This window comes from Polypterus senegalus, chromosome 2 (assembly GCF_016835505.1).
Source record: "Polypterus senegalus isolate Bchr_013 chromosome 2, ASM1683550v1, whole genome shotgun sequence".
Lineage (NCBI taxonomy): Eukaryota > Metazoa > Chordata > Cladistia > Polypteriformes > Polypteridae > Polypterus > Polypterus senegalus.
In genome coordinates, this window is record NC_053155.1 from 282915447 (window position 1) to 282931236 (window position 15790).

General features: G+C 36.0%; 1 protein-coding gene across 1 annotated transcript in view; it reads right to left on the minus strand.

Annotated features, from left to right (window-relative positions):
- The window catches only part of rnf121 (ring finger protein 121), a 58002-nt gene extending 46148 nt beyond the window's left edge, over positions 1 to 11854 (minus strand). The window contains exons 1-2 of the mRNA XM_039745681.1: positions 11725 to 11854; positions 984 to 1021 (exon numbers count right to left, since the gene is read on the minus strand). Coding sequence (XP_039601615.1) covers positions 984 to 1021; positions 11725 to 11796 — 110 coding nt within the window. The 5' untranslated portion in view covers positions 11797 to 11854. The remainder of the gene's footprint in view (positions 1 to 983; positions 1022 to 11724) is intronic.
- Positions 11855 to 15790: the final 3936 nt, after the last annotated feature.

Genomic DNA, 15790 nt, shown 5'->3' on the forward strand with positions numbered 1-15790 from the left:
ACAACTCAAAATTATATATCGAGCACATCTGTCTCGACTAAAACTCTCCAAAATGTTTCCAGGGCATGATCCAACCTGCGAACGCTGCAACCAAGCCCCAGCCTCACTGGGTCACATGTTCTGGGCCTGCACCAAATTAACATTATTCTGGACAAAAATTTTTAATTACCTCTCAGACAGCCTTGGACTCACAATCCCTCCTAACCCATTAACAGCTGTGTTTGGGGTTCTTCCAGAGGGGGTTAAAGTGGAGAAAGACAAACAAATTGTGATTGCATTTACTACACTCTTGGCACGCAGACTTATTCTGATAAACTGGAAGAACCCAAACTCTCCTCTTTTAAGTCAGTGGGAAACCGATGTGTTATATTATTTGAAATTGGAAAAAATCATATACTCAGTTAGAGGATCTGTACAGACTTTTTTCAAAACAAGGCAGGATCTAATCAGTAATATTTTATAATAAGTTTATAAAGCACAGAGAATTTATTAACTTAGGTATGTTTACAAACCTTAAATCTTACACCGTTTGGCTTGCTCTCTCTCTCAGGGGTGGGGATCGATCTGTTCTTAACATAATTCTTTTTTTTGTAAAAACTTGATTGCTATGAATGGATTGTAATAAATTTAATAAAATAAAAAAAATAAATAAATTGTAAAGTTAAATACTGAAAACATGGCATTTCACACCATTTTAAGCAGATTACAGTTTCTTTGAAGACTGCAAAAGAAATACAGGTTTATCTGTTTTGAGCACTGTGATATAATGTAACAATGATAATTGTGCACTATTATTTTTCATTTGTTACCTTTATTACAGCAACCAATTATTTTCTTGAACTACAGCATGTGCTAGGTAGCTTTCAAGAACATCCAACAGACAAACTCATTCTAGTCATACTTTGATATATTTTTATTTATGTCATAAATGTGTATAAGACTTTAGCTTACAATACATATCAAATAACATGTGTTCAACTCACCTCCACCTTTCTTCTGGTGATAACTGTGACAAGTCAATCTGTAAAATAATTAAAAGCATAAATCAGAATCGTAACTTCAATTTTAAACATTTTTTCTTAGCTGTAGGAAGATCTTGGACTTACAAACGCAACAATTTGCATGTTATTTTCTAATAGAAATAAATAGTAATATAAAGGAAGACATTTTCCGCTAACATATTTATAAAATAAATTTTTTATTGTTAAGCTTTCAATTCCTATCAGAAGTCATCATCAGAGGAAAATGATTAGATATACAGGAATCCAAAGCAATATTTAGCTAAGGAGTTTTAATGAGGTGGGGCTTGGAGGGTGTTGGTGATAAAGTTTTATTTATTATTTGCATTTTCTTTTTCAAGCCTGCATATGCTGGTTTCATGTCCAAATGTCTATTAATCGCATTTTCACTGGATAGCAACGATTCAGCCAGTCTCTTTTTAAATGTGTGTCCGGTTGAACTTGTATGAGTGTAAATCAGAGACCATGGCTATTTTCTTCTGACAGGATTGTGATGAATACGTGTTCCAAGTGTTTTTGATGTTTGCTCACATACATACTGTATATACACTGCAGTTTAGGACTAACAACACAGTAAAATAATTTGAATTGCAATAAGGTATGTTGACTAAGAATATTTACTTTACTGAAGTCAGATCAACTTATATTGTGTCATGGGTAATCTTAGCAAGGTTCTTCACAGCACTGTACTTAAAGGAACAAGAATTTAGCATAACGTTTCAACATCAATTTCCTCTGCTGATTTTTATGTGAGTGTTGTGTGTTTAGGTACACAGCATAAAAGTGCATATATATTTATTTTGTTGCCTAAAACCTTTTTTTAACTACCTTGCCATTAACCCCAAACCTTTCCTGAATACGGAATGCTATGCAAAAACAGCTAGCCTACTGTAGAGTTTTTCAGGTTAAGCTGTTATGATCAGACATACAGTGTTGAACCCAAATAACTCACAGGACAGTATTCTGATTCCAACTTGTGGATTAAATAATATTAAGCTGCAAAAGAATCATGCATATTTCCCTACATTTTGTCACTCTGTAATATTATCAATATTCGTGTGTGTGGCACAACTTTCAACCAAAACACATAATAGTGTGTAAATGAACAGCTGTAAAGATAGTTTTAAAACAAACCATTAGCTGAATCAAGCAAATCTGAAATGGTCATCAGATGTTGGGTGGCACTTCAGTGTGGTACCAGAAGGTGCATGGCAAAAAGATAAAATGATTGCAATCAAACGGAAGGACAAGAAAGTCTCCTAAGCAATGGTCACAATGCAGCAACTGCAAATGTACATGTCATTGGAAATGTGGAGGTCACTAAGCCTTGTGCTGTGGAAACCTATAATATAATGGGCACCTTTTACCCACACATGCACAAGCAACAGAAAAAAATAAGTGTGATAACAAACAAGCTTTGACTTGTTCCCTGATTACAACATTAAGGTGTACATGGCCGACTGTTTCAAAATATATCAAATGAAGAAGTGAAGCAAATCTGCACCAGTACACCAGTGGACACTAGACGTGCCTTTCCTACGCTGTTTATGTTGATGTTTTGGTATTTACATGTTTCTGTTTCATATGACTTATTTTTTTTGTTAAAAACAAAAAAAATCAACATTTTGGCTTGTTTGTCTCTGGGTTAAAAATAACTAAGTAGGTTGAATAAACTTACTATGGCATGAAGTAGTAAAAGTTTCATATCATGTAAGGCACTCGTAATGCATTGTTCATCTGCTAGTGAAAAAAACAGTAAGAAACCAGAATTCATATATACAAAGCAACAACTGATGTCCCTGTAACCATTCTGTAAGAAAATACTGAACAGGGCCCTGAAAGGGGAGCTTAAGCAGAAGACACATGGGAATAAAGGAGCTCAACTGTGAAACATGAAAAAAAAAATGGCCTCATCTGCCACTGATTATCATAAGGAACAAGGAAAGTTTTTTTGCAGGTAAAAACTGATGAGGTCTTAACAACCACAATAAACCATGTGCAAATTCTGCTGCTATGTGTGTCTTACCGAAACTTGGCTGAGAAATAGCCAACTCCCATTCCATTCTGCAGTGGCACTAGAAGAATTTCATATCATATGCAAAAACAGAAGAACCAGTGAAACAGGTAGAAAGCTTGTTCTCTCTATGAACAATAAATGGTACAATACAGAAAATATCACTGCTATAAAATCCAAATGGCTATTCTGTGTTGGCTTGTGGCCATTTTACTTACTGTGAGAGTATTTATGCATTATGGTTCATGCAAACAGTTATCTTCTATCATCAGCAAACTTGATACAGGACACCCACATCACATCTCATTTTCTTTTGCCCTTGCCAAATTTGCACAACTTTTTCAGTGCACTACAAACGATAACGTAATACTAGACTTGCTTTATGCTTAATAAAAAAAGGTACAAAACATTGTGTCACCACATCTCTTGGTAGACTTTATCATAACCTCATATATTTGATCAAAAAGTATATACCAATTATTCATCAATTGCAAATTATGAAAGAGAATCTGAGGTAAAAACAAGAAGGTTAAGAGGGATCTGCAGGGTAGACAGAAGCATGCTTTGTGAGGCACACCATAATGACAGCAGCAGACTTAGACAGTTCACTACAGGAAATATCAAATTCTGTGTGGATGGTAATAACCCCCCAATCACAAAATTGTGAATTATTAACAATCTACAAACGCTACTAAATAAGATAAAGAAGGCCTTCAAGTCTGGCAATCAGGGGAAATTCAAGCCAGTGCAGGAGAAGCTGAAAAAATAACTTTGGAAATATGCTCATGGGCAAAAAAAAAGAAGTCTTAGACTACATAATGTCTCCTCTCATTGCCACAATCCTCGCCCTGGCTAGTTTTAACAGACAACTGGCATTGGGACAATATTTCTTTTGTATTATGGGTGGAGTCTAACACTAGAAATTCAATGCATTTCTGTGTTCTCTCTATAGGGTGGTCCAGATCTAATTATCCAACTTTTAATGCAATGCAGGAAAACAATGCAAGACAAAAGAATTGTTTGAAATATCTTGTAATAAACGAAAATGGACTTATATTGAATGAATTCACTGATTTTTCCATGTAATGTCCCACTTGTCCTCCATTCAGTTGTGAATTCTCTATGTAATAAACTTAAGTTATAGCGTAATGAAAATTGCATAATTAGATCTGGACCACCCTGTACAATGACAATGAACACTCGTCATCTAAAGTCTTTAATGTTTGAAACACACCCTGGCTCCCCTTCCCACTTCATCAATTCCAAACTCCTTGTTGTACAGAATGTCTGAAAATCTATGAGGTTAATGGTACAGGGTTCTTTTCCAAGTGAAGAGAAAAAGAGTACAAGATCAGGGTTTTAAAAAACAAAAACTGAGACAAACAAAAAACTAGCACTTACAGTAGTGCCTTATAATTCTCCTTTATTTTTCCCCGATTTTCCTTACCCATCTACCCTACAATAAGCAAAGACATGGCAGACTAACCAATCATTCTGGGTTGTCTCCTAACAAATGACATATACTTTATGACCAAAAAAAAAAAAAACCAGAAAACTGCTGCTAATACAATTATTTCAAAACAAATATTTTAAATACTTAATTGTTTCATGTTGCTCAGAAAAAAAGGCAAAAACTGTGAATGTAATGTGGGATATGCTTGGAATTTACAGTAATGCTGAAAAAAAAAAAAACTCTCATTGACATAACAAAACAGTTCAAAACCATTTAGCTTCTTAGAAGAGAGTCTCATCAAAAACTCCAGTCTTAATCTTATTTGTGCACTTATCGGCATTGCCCTCTAAGTGGAGTTCAGATTATGACCTTGCATTTTAAATTACTCCTTCCCTTCACTAAAACACTAGAGAATTACTTGTCTATAGGATTATACTGTGTGTAAACAAGTTGGTTTCTCTGAGACATAGCATCAAGGGATCACTTTTTGTTTCACATTTTACACAAAAACATTACAAAATCCTTGGAAATATAAGAAAACTCACGTCCAGTTATTCTCATTGATGGTAATAATTAAAAAAAGAAGAACATAAATTGAATAAGGGATTTTTTAAGGATACTGAGGATTAATAAAACAGACAACTAAATTATGAATAAGTTTAAACACAGACCTATAAAATAAAATGGTTTACATGAGACCTAGACGAGGACGTTAACAGCAGTACAAATTCAATACCCCTGTTCAGCAGTCATGATGGGAGTAATTTTTAAAATACACTTTTGAAACTGGAGACGGTAGCATGCGTATGTAGCTTGAATTAACAGAATATACAGACATATGTATAACAATATAACACAAACAGCATTTAACACAGACAAGGCTCTATATATCTTCTATCTGGATTTTCTTCTCTTCTTGAATTTATACAGTATGCAGACAAACTTTCAACAATATAACACAAACAGCATTTATCACAGACAGTGCTCTAAATATCTAATATCTGGATTTTTTTTTCTACTGTGTAATTCCACATATAAACCAACTCATGCTCCTATGGTCTTTCAAAATAGGATGTTTTTTGCATAGTTATTTAGTTATAAATGATACAAATTATCTTCTGTGATCATATTAATGAGCTCTAAATTGTTTTCACAACAACATCAAGAATACAGAAAAAAAAAACTACATATCATGCTAAATAATAAATGCTTAAAGCTAAACAGTTGCTTCTTCAGTATAACTCATATCTAGAATGCAGTCCAATCCTTCTAATATAGGATTTACATTTTCCATTTCTACAGAAATCTTCCATTTGTGTAAATATAACTTCTGAATCAATTACTTTAAAATACAGAATTAGGAGTGTCTTTTGCCACTGACTTTGTATACCTTCGCTGTGGAATCCCTTGCCACCATCTTGCATGTTAGGGAAATGCTAAGGAAAGACTTCAACAGAATGCATCTTCTTGTGGATGACACGGTACATACAACTGATACACTCATCTATTATGTACTAAATGTATCACTGATGTAGGTCACACATTTAAGAATCATAATTATACAACAATTTAAATATCAATTCAAACTTAAAACTTTAGCTTTCTGATGGAATATTTAACAAGATTTTATTCACTTGCCACAAAGTAAAAATTTGGTTAGTAAAGAAAAATAAATCCTGCACTAACCAAACGAATCTTCTCATATGGCAAGGTTTAAGAACATGTAACCTCTCATCACCCCAGCTATTTCAAAACCTTATTTAAGATACTTCTCAACTCTAAAGCACTATAATACAATGTTTCAAAATATTTGTCAATTGTGACTGCTCACATAGGTTTAGATGCCTGGATAAGATTCTATAATAATTAAGTAGAAGACAAAGTAGCACAACTTCCTTAAACATAATTTTTGAAAGAATGTACTTTGTCCTCTCCTACTTTCAAAGAAATAAAGTTAGAATAACTGATTAAAAAGCAAAAATGTGCATTTGGTTGCAGCATAGACAACACAAAGTCATCAGAAATGTGTGCCCTCTTCAAAACATTATGCAATCAACATCAACTTTCTTAATAAAAACTGGAAAATGGCAGATAACTACATTCAGGTGTGTTTAACTTAACTACCTATCACTGAAAGTAAAAAAACAAACAGGAAAAAATACAGGATTAGTCGACACAAAAAAATTAGTTACTAAGCCTGTTTGATGTATAAGCAAGGTGAATATCAAATAAATATTAATGAAAGACATACAAAACTGCTAGGACTATATTATGCAAAACTGGTCTTTTATTGTCTCATACATTTTGTTACTATACAAAATATGTTAATCGGTTCACAAAAGGAAGTGTGTGGTCTCTGTATAAAGCTGACAATAGCTGTTAAAGAAAAGAGCACAAAGCATCATTCTTATGGCTATAATAGAGCATTTTCCTAACGGTTCTTGTATATAGTACATGGGTGTATTTATCCTCAAACCTAAATCATTTTGTTACGCTTTTCAAACGCATTGTACTACTCTGCACACAGTGCAGACATTAACCCCATGCTGTGTGACAATATAAATGTTACTGTGATTAAATACAGAATTCTAATGTTAGCATCATACATAGAGTATAAAAATATTTCAACTTCTTAATTTCACAACTATGGTGGCTATAAAGATCCAACTGAGTGCAGTAGTAAGTCATTAGAAGGACTTTGAAGGGTGTTTTCATTTGATGGAAAAGCCCGCATTACTTAAATTTTCATACCTATATGTTTTTAATAAATAACAGTCTATAACAACATATTGAGGGTGGCTGAGCACTCCTGCTTAAAGCTTTAAAGTCCAGATATCAGATTTATAAATCCTGTGTATGTACATTTCAGACCTTCTTTGTATGTATGCAAGTTTTATCAAATGTTAGGATTTATAAATGAACATCTTTCAGAAAATCTTCTGCATAATTACAGCAACTCTGATTAAAACATGTGCAACATTTTGGAGAAAGTGGGAAATGATGCCTCCCTTGATGCAGTAGGGAAAATGCAGCCAAACCAACTAAATGACGACTCACAAGTATAATAATTCATATCACTGAACTGTTTATTATAATGTGCATTCAAGTCAAGTTGAGGTGCATGCACTGGTACAGTGCGCTGCTGCACCTACTACACGACGAAACAACTCGGGATCCCAGTTAGCAATGCCCCAGACAGACATGTGGCCCAGTCCCACCCTCCAGAAATAACCTTCTATCTGCCGCAGCCAGGTGTTACATTAGAGACCCCTTGGCCTGGTCCAGCTAATCGGGTGCCTAACAATGAGGATCTTACAAGCCGGATCAACTTTGGGGGAACGCGACACATGGCCGTAGTGCCGTAACTGACGCTCCCTCACAATGCAGGTAATGTGCCTCATTTAAGACTCCATGAGCAACCGCTCATTCGACACAAAGTCAAACCAACAGTACCCAAGGATTTTCTGGAGAGACACAGTACCAAAGCAGTCCAGTCTTCGTCTCAGGTCATTGGATAGCGTCCATGTCTCGCAACCATATAGCAAGACAGGAAGCACCAGGACTCTAAAGACTTGGACCTTCGTCCTTTTGCATATATATCAGGATTGCCACACACCCCTTTCCAGCGACCTAATGACCAACCCCCATGCTCTCCCAATCCGTCTACTGACTTCATAGGAAGAGTCACAAGAGACATGAATGTCACTGCCAAGGTAATTAAACCTCTCAACAAGGTCAACACTCTCTCCGCAAACAGACACACTACTGATGGCTGTACCCAAGAGGTCATTAAGGGCCCAGATCTTAGTTTTTATCCAGGACACTCGCAAGCCAAGACACTCAAACTCCTCGCTCGGTCTCTCGAGCACCCCAATCAAAGTCTCCATTGACCCCACGAAGATCACAGCTTCATCAGCAAAGTCAAGATCTGTGAATTTCTGTTCACCAACAGATGCCTCACAGTCGCTGGACCCCACGACCTTGCCCAACACCCAGTCCATATAAGCATTGAACAGAGCAGGAGCAAGAAAACACCCCTGATGAACCCCAGAATCAACAGGGAAAAACACAAGAGGTCCTGCCTCCACTCTGCACATCACTCACAGTACCAGTGTACAGGCCAGCCATGATATCCAGCAACCTTGAGGGGATCCCGCAAACCCTCAGGATGTTCCACAGGGCAGCCCGATCAACAGAGTCGAACGCTTTGCAAAAATCGACAAAGGCTGCAAAGAAACTCTAACGATATTGGCATTTGCGCTCCACGAGAACTCTCAGTGCCAGGATGCGGTCAATGGTAGACTTCTTAGGCGTAAAACCAGACTGTTCAGGTCGCTGGTAGGTGAGCAAGTGATCACGGATCCTATTGAGGATGATCCTAACAAGGACCTTACTCGGCACTGAGAGCAGTGTTATCCTCCTGTAGTTGCTGTAATCCAGGCGATCACCCTTCCCTTTCCAGACAGTAATGACTAGTCCTGTTTTCCAGTCAGTTGGGATGATGCCAGTCTCCCAAATAGAAGCAAAGATTGCTTGCAATGCCAGGAGGACAGCCTTACCACCAGCCTGGAGATACCACAGATCCCTGCAGCCCCCCCCCCCGATTAGCTGGTTCACCACCTATGCAATCTCAGTGAGACTGGATGGTTCACAGCTAATTTAAGGATCAGCCTCAAGAACTGTGGACCCACAGATATCCAACGTCCTAGCCGGAGGATCAGCTTTGAACAACTGCTCAAAGTAGCCAGCCCAGCAGGTCACAACTGCAGTGTCATCCATAATAATGTGCGTTGACACAACAAATAGATCATACCTTAAAAGTGATGAAAATGACTATTTTAGTTCCCTTTTTAGAGGGTTAAATTTGCATATTTGCACTGAATAACTTTTTTATCAGTTTATATCGGCTATCTGTTGTCACGTCTCAGGATTAGAAACCACAGCACAGTAAAAACATAGGTGTGATTCACCCCCACCCCCGACATGCAGAAAGCTATAAGAATATCATGCCCTGAAGCCTATTTGCCGCTTAACAGTTTGACAATACATGGCTTTTTTGGCATTACTTGAAGACTATATAAATGGTCATATATAAAGGGAACAAACTTTATTGGAACAGTCAGATTTTTTTTGCATATGATAAAGACTGGTTTATTATCTGATTTAGACTTTAAAGAGCTACTGTCTTGGAACTATGTGCTGAGATGGCCCTTCTTATTCAGGTTTTAACAAATTCAATTTAAAAATGTTTTTACCTGAGAAGAGGTGGAATGGTGGTTAGGACTGATGCCTCACATCTCAAAAATCAGTCTTGGTCTTTGGGCACTTTGCACATTTGCCCTGTATGTATAGACGTTTTCTCTCAGTACTTAGGAATCCTACCTCATACTAAACCTTCAGAGAATTGATTGATTTCTCTAAAAATGAAGTAGTTCACATTCATTCTTTCAGCATATTCAAACCAGATTGTATTGCCATATTTTATCATTTTTTTATTTTAATTTTTTAACAGTAGTCAGACACTGTGTTAAGTCTGCTAAAATTCTTGAAATGATTTCCTTCGTAAATATTTTTTTTTTCATACCCACTTTATAGTGTAGTAATTTGTGTTGTTGCCTTAATACTACAGTGGTCTCACTCATCAAATTCTGAGGATATGGAGGATGAACATTTGTGAAAGCCAAAACACAGAAAAATGTGTATGCCAAAACACAAAAAACTGGCATACGCACAGTCCTAAGAATTTTGCATTTATAAATCACAAACACCTTGTCGTATGTGAATGCACCTTAAACTCTACCTGGTTGCAGCCCTGAAACAACCACATACAGTACGTACTATTTGTCATTTAGATGATTTGACTGCATTTTCTTATGTGATCAAGGGTGCTGTTAATTTGCAAGATGTTGCATATGGATGGGTCACAGTTACCATAAATATAGGCAACTGTCAAGCATTCTATAAATGCCAACTTTTCAGTGGAAAGCTGCATACACACATTTTGAGCCTCAAGATACCACATTTGAATCAAGCCCATTCACCATCTTTCAGGAGTTTGTATGTTCTCACTATTTCTGTTTTGTTTTTTCAGTGGAAAAAGACGTTTGTTTGGTTTAAATGTTCCGGCTTCCTGTCACCGTGAAACAGGATTAAACAAAGAAATATTGAGATGGATCAATCCAATATCTTTTAAAAAAATTATTATTTCGCTTTAGGACTCATGACTCCTCCAAACAATTGTGTAAATTATAATACTGACATAAAAATGGCCATTTAAAGGAGGCTGGGTGGTCTGTAATGCACTTTACCATAATATCTACAGCATTGTGTTCCAAGCCACTTCAAAGAAAACTGCTTAATTCAAATAATTTAATGTGGAATGGTTACTATCACCAAGAAGTTATGATGTTAAGACAGTGAAGGAAAAGGTTACCACTTCGGTTGGAAACACTGGATAGTTGTGTCACTGTGAACTACTTAACACCTCATCACCAAGCAATCCTTAATTTTATTCTTGTGTGCTTTACAAATCAATCTGATATGATGCAATCTGTAAAGTACTCTATATGAAATAAGCAATAATTACAGAAAAGTGTAAATAATTGATTTAAATTAATTTTTGCATAAAAAACTTTACACTTTATAAAGCTTGAAATGTAAGTACCTTCTACAGGATATTCACCCTAGCTACTGCAATGTATTGTCTACTAGAAAACAAAAATTGCAAACTAGGCGAAAATTAAATTCAGGCATGCAGAACCTTTGTTTTCATTTCTTGACTTACCGTAAAAATGATTAAAGGCAGACAGACACACAGGTCATCTTTGGCTCCAGGACATTGTCATTTACGTAAACATAATACAGTTATAACACCTGTAAGTCAGCTAAATGCAGTAATTCCTAAACTCAAACTGTCTAAATGTTAAAGTACTCCTTTCAGTCCCAAAACTAAAATACTCATTCAGCCACAATCACAATACGGGTTCAGTGGATCTACAGCACTACCATGAACCAAAAGTATGCACCGTGCTTGAATTTATTGACAAATGTAATCTCATAAGATATAATAAGCAAATCAATGTTAATATGTTGAGTCCAAAGCTAACACTGCTTTCTTCAAGCAGAAACCACCCATTATTCCTCGTTTATATACCCATAAAACCTCAAAAGATTACAAATACTGTAAAGTATACAATATCATGTTTTCTTCCCATTTGAAAATATCACTGTAGCCTGACCTGCTGCTCGTCTTCATGGTCTCCGTGATCGTGTTGAACCCCGTCCACCTCTACCTCAAACACACCCGCCATCTTCGGCCCACGGAACAGCGACTAGCTGCTGAACAGTCAGCAAGCCGGCTATTTCCGGGTTGCCAGTCTTTCGACCAATCGAAGAGCTATTTTCACACTCTTTCCTGTTGTCGACGTTACCACTCACCAGCCAATGAATTTCGGCGCAATAAGCGCCTGCATAACTCCGAGACAAGACAGTCTACTGGAAAGCTGGCTGGCATATGTCGGGTTGAATGCTTTGCGTAGTGCTGTATTTGGTGATATTTCTGTCCATGGCTGTTGGGGCCAACGAGCTCGGATGACATGGCATTTATTTTAAAAAGAGTGTTGACCCAGTACATGCTAAATGTATTACTAAGATTAACTAACGCCTCCTTGCCTGGATGAATATTTACTGGGTTGCATCCACTGAACAGGATCATCTCCAGACAGAAGAGCAGCTTCAGCGACAGACTGCTGTCACTATCCTGCTCCACTCACAGACTGAGGAGATCGTTCCTCCACTACACTATGCGACTCTTCAGTTCCACTCAGGGGGTTAAACGTTAACATTATACAACGTTATTGTCTGTTATACCTGCATTTTTATCACTCTTTAATTTAATATTGTTCTTTATGTATGCTGCTGCTGAAGTATGTGAATTTCCCCTTGGGATTAATAAAGTATCTGTCTATCTGTCTAAAGGAAAATGGAACATTGAAGATGGTTATTTAGACTATAATGCTGTGTGCAGCATTGTGATGCATCTTGTAGACTGTTTATGCTCTTTAAATGATTGTGGACTTCAGCAAATTAGCAGCCACGACGGTTGGTAAGCAATGTGAATAGCAGTCACTTTAGGTGACAGACTCCTCGCATTTGGCACCAGTTCTTCAAAAAGCCATTTGTTTTAGTCGACTGTAAACCAGTAACAGTGAATGTGTTTGAGTAGTTCCCAAGGCACCAGATTTCCGTGACCAAACAATTAGATTAGGAACACTGCAAAAAATTGTTGATGTCAACAAACCTTTCAGCCAGGCAGATGTCATCAATCTTTATTCCCTTAATGTTTGTAAAATATGATATAAGTACAACTCTTCAGCACACTGTTTGGTCATTTATTTACAAAATCTATGGTTTTATATATTCTTCAATTAAAAGTTTAAAAGGCTGAACTCCAAGTAAAACATAATCATTTTCATGTAACTTCATCATCATAAAAAACAGCTAGGTATCCTGCTGGTCTGTGGGAGAGGCTGTTGTTAAATTATTATTTAGCAATTGGAAGTTCTCAACATATTCCCAAAATACAGTTATAGTGTGACCTACTCCATATTGAAAAAGGTACAAGTAAAAAAAAAATCTCTAGATTCAAGGAGATATACATATTGTTTAAAAATGTCACCTGCCAAGAAATTAAGCTAAGCTTTGATACATTCTTCACAAAGGCACTCCTCAAAAGGAACAGCACTTCATCAAATACAGAAGGCCTCATCAGAGAATGAAGTTGTAGATGCAGATAAAAAAGGTCAATATCTGGTATATCTCAAAATAAAAAATCTGTTTGCTGTTCTGAAAGAAATTAAATGCCTACTTTCTATAATTTGTGACAAACAAGGGTGTGGGAATTATAGCTATACTGAACTGGAGAAAAATGTATGTTTTAATAATGTAAAATTTAAAAAGATTTTATTGGGAAATTAACATGCATTTCCCAATGACAAATAGAAAGGAATGTACAGTAAATGATCTCATTGATAAATTGTTTGATAGAGGTCAATATAGGTACTGTAATCATCATAAAATGCAATATATTAATGCTTTTCTGTTATTAATTATGTCTATTAGACATTTCATGTTTGTTATATCTGCAGCTAGACAGCTGTATGGTTTAAATCTACCTATTTACACAATCTGGGGTTGATTATTGGCTGATATCAGTGGCTATATTCAATTATATATATGACACGTTTTTTCATCATCTTTAAACAGTCGTACAGTTATATGTATTCATTTTAAAACAAAAAGCAAATCAAGTATTATCAAACATTGGAAATTCAATGAAGAAATGTTGGATAATTATACACATTGTAGAACGTTTCAGTGGTTAATAGAGGAAGTTAAAAATACAATGGCATTAACTACAGGTAAGTAAAAATGTGAATCTTCTTATACAATACACTACTGTGGCTGTTTATTTGTCTGTCCAGGATTTTAAATCACCTGTAGCTTGCAAACCATTTGACCTATTGACCAGAAATTTGGTACACATATACTACATGACGTCTACTATATGCTTTCGGGGTGATGATTGACCTCTTTTTATTTTATTTTATTGTAGAATCAACTCTCAGCAGCGGCCAGAAGGGAGGCTGTATGGCGCATGTGTAAGGTCGCCGTTCTCATCCCTACCACCTTCACTGTCACTTCCCCTATCTCTTCATATCTTAAATCATTCTTGAGGCAGATTGAAGACCTAAGTATCAGCCTAAGTGAAGAATTAAGGAAAACGTACTAAGTAATTGCAACACAAAAGCTGACTTAATCAGTTTTAACGTGAAAAGACGCCAACTATAGAAGAGAAAGTGTGGGCCACTAGGGTGGAGAAAAGAAGAGCTGCTCAGGTAGCAGCAAGTGCATCAACCTCTGAACAAACAAATGCTAAACGTACATAGAAGGAGTATGAAAACTGCGATTGCTCAAGTCAAGTGTATTCACTGCACGTTATTGTGCAGTTTGCTGTTACTGGTATTGTGATAATGCTTGTGTCGGCAAAGCAACGTTTTATTAGATGGCAGTTTGTTAAAACATGGGCATTTTAATATTCTTCATTTATTTATCAGTATGCATAGCCTGAAATTGTAAATGTCGCTGTCTCTGGATTGTCTGGTATCTAATATTTAACTCATATAGAATATATTAAGCAATTAACAAAAATAAGAAGAGAAAAAGATTTTCACAAAAAACAATTATATATTGTAATAAAAATTATTTAAAAAGCCAAAAACAACATAAAGTATAAAAATTATGATTTAAATAATAGATACTTTATTAATCCCAAGGGGAAATTCACAATAATGTAATATTTACATTAGGAAAGATAAAGGAGCATTTCTAATAATCTTGCACTAGATGGATAAAAGAAGGAGAATTAAATATTTAATTTTATCAGTTAGAATTTGAAAAACAAAAAAGGATCAACTTAAGAGAATTGATAATAGAGGATAAATGTGTAAGAGACTCAAATCTTATCAAAATTCTTGTGTACCAGTTTTTTCCAAACTACATGCATCTATTACAGAAATTCCAAAATGTTGAATCACATATTCCCAGACTAAATACTTCATTTAATCAGTTGTGCAAGTCTTAAATTCCAATGGAGGAAATACAATTAGCGTTAAAATATCATCATCCGGGGCTTCATGCTTAATGCTGTGTGAAGAATTCACACTATAACATGGCGTACGGACAAAAGCAGAAATGTGCTTATACACAAAAAAATCCAGATGCATAAATCTGTGCGAAAGACAACTTCCACGTTCTTCTGCTACATAAATCATGGTCAGCGTGAAAAGTAACGCACATGCACGTGCCTGTTGTCCCGCCTGTCTTCTTCCAGAATCACGCCTCTTTGAATATGCAAATCAATATAAATAGCCTTTAAGCTCAGTATTCTGTGAAAAGGCAATGGCAAAAGCACGGGGGGAAATAGAAAAATTTCAGTGAATACCAAGTGGAAGCAAGGAAAAACGTACTATTTGTTGGTTTAAACAGTGGTATAAACGACAAAAAGGAAGTTGATCGAGTGACATAGAGTGTCTGAGAAACTCGAAAACTCAAGTTCACAAAGTCACACAGTACCCGAATTAAAAAAGAAGTTGTCAGATATCAAAGTCGCCGAGAAAAGGTGTGTCATAGCCCACCGTCTTGAGTGTCATATGAAATCTTATTAGGGTACAGAAAAAAAAATAGGCACACAGTGGGAAAAAATCACAAAATGTCAACTTTAATCTCTAAATTTCCACTTTAATC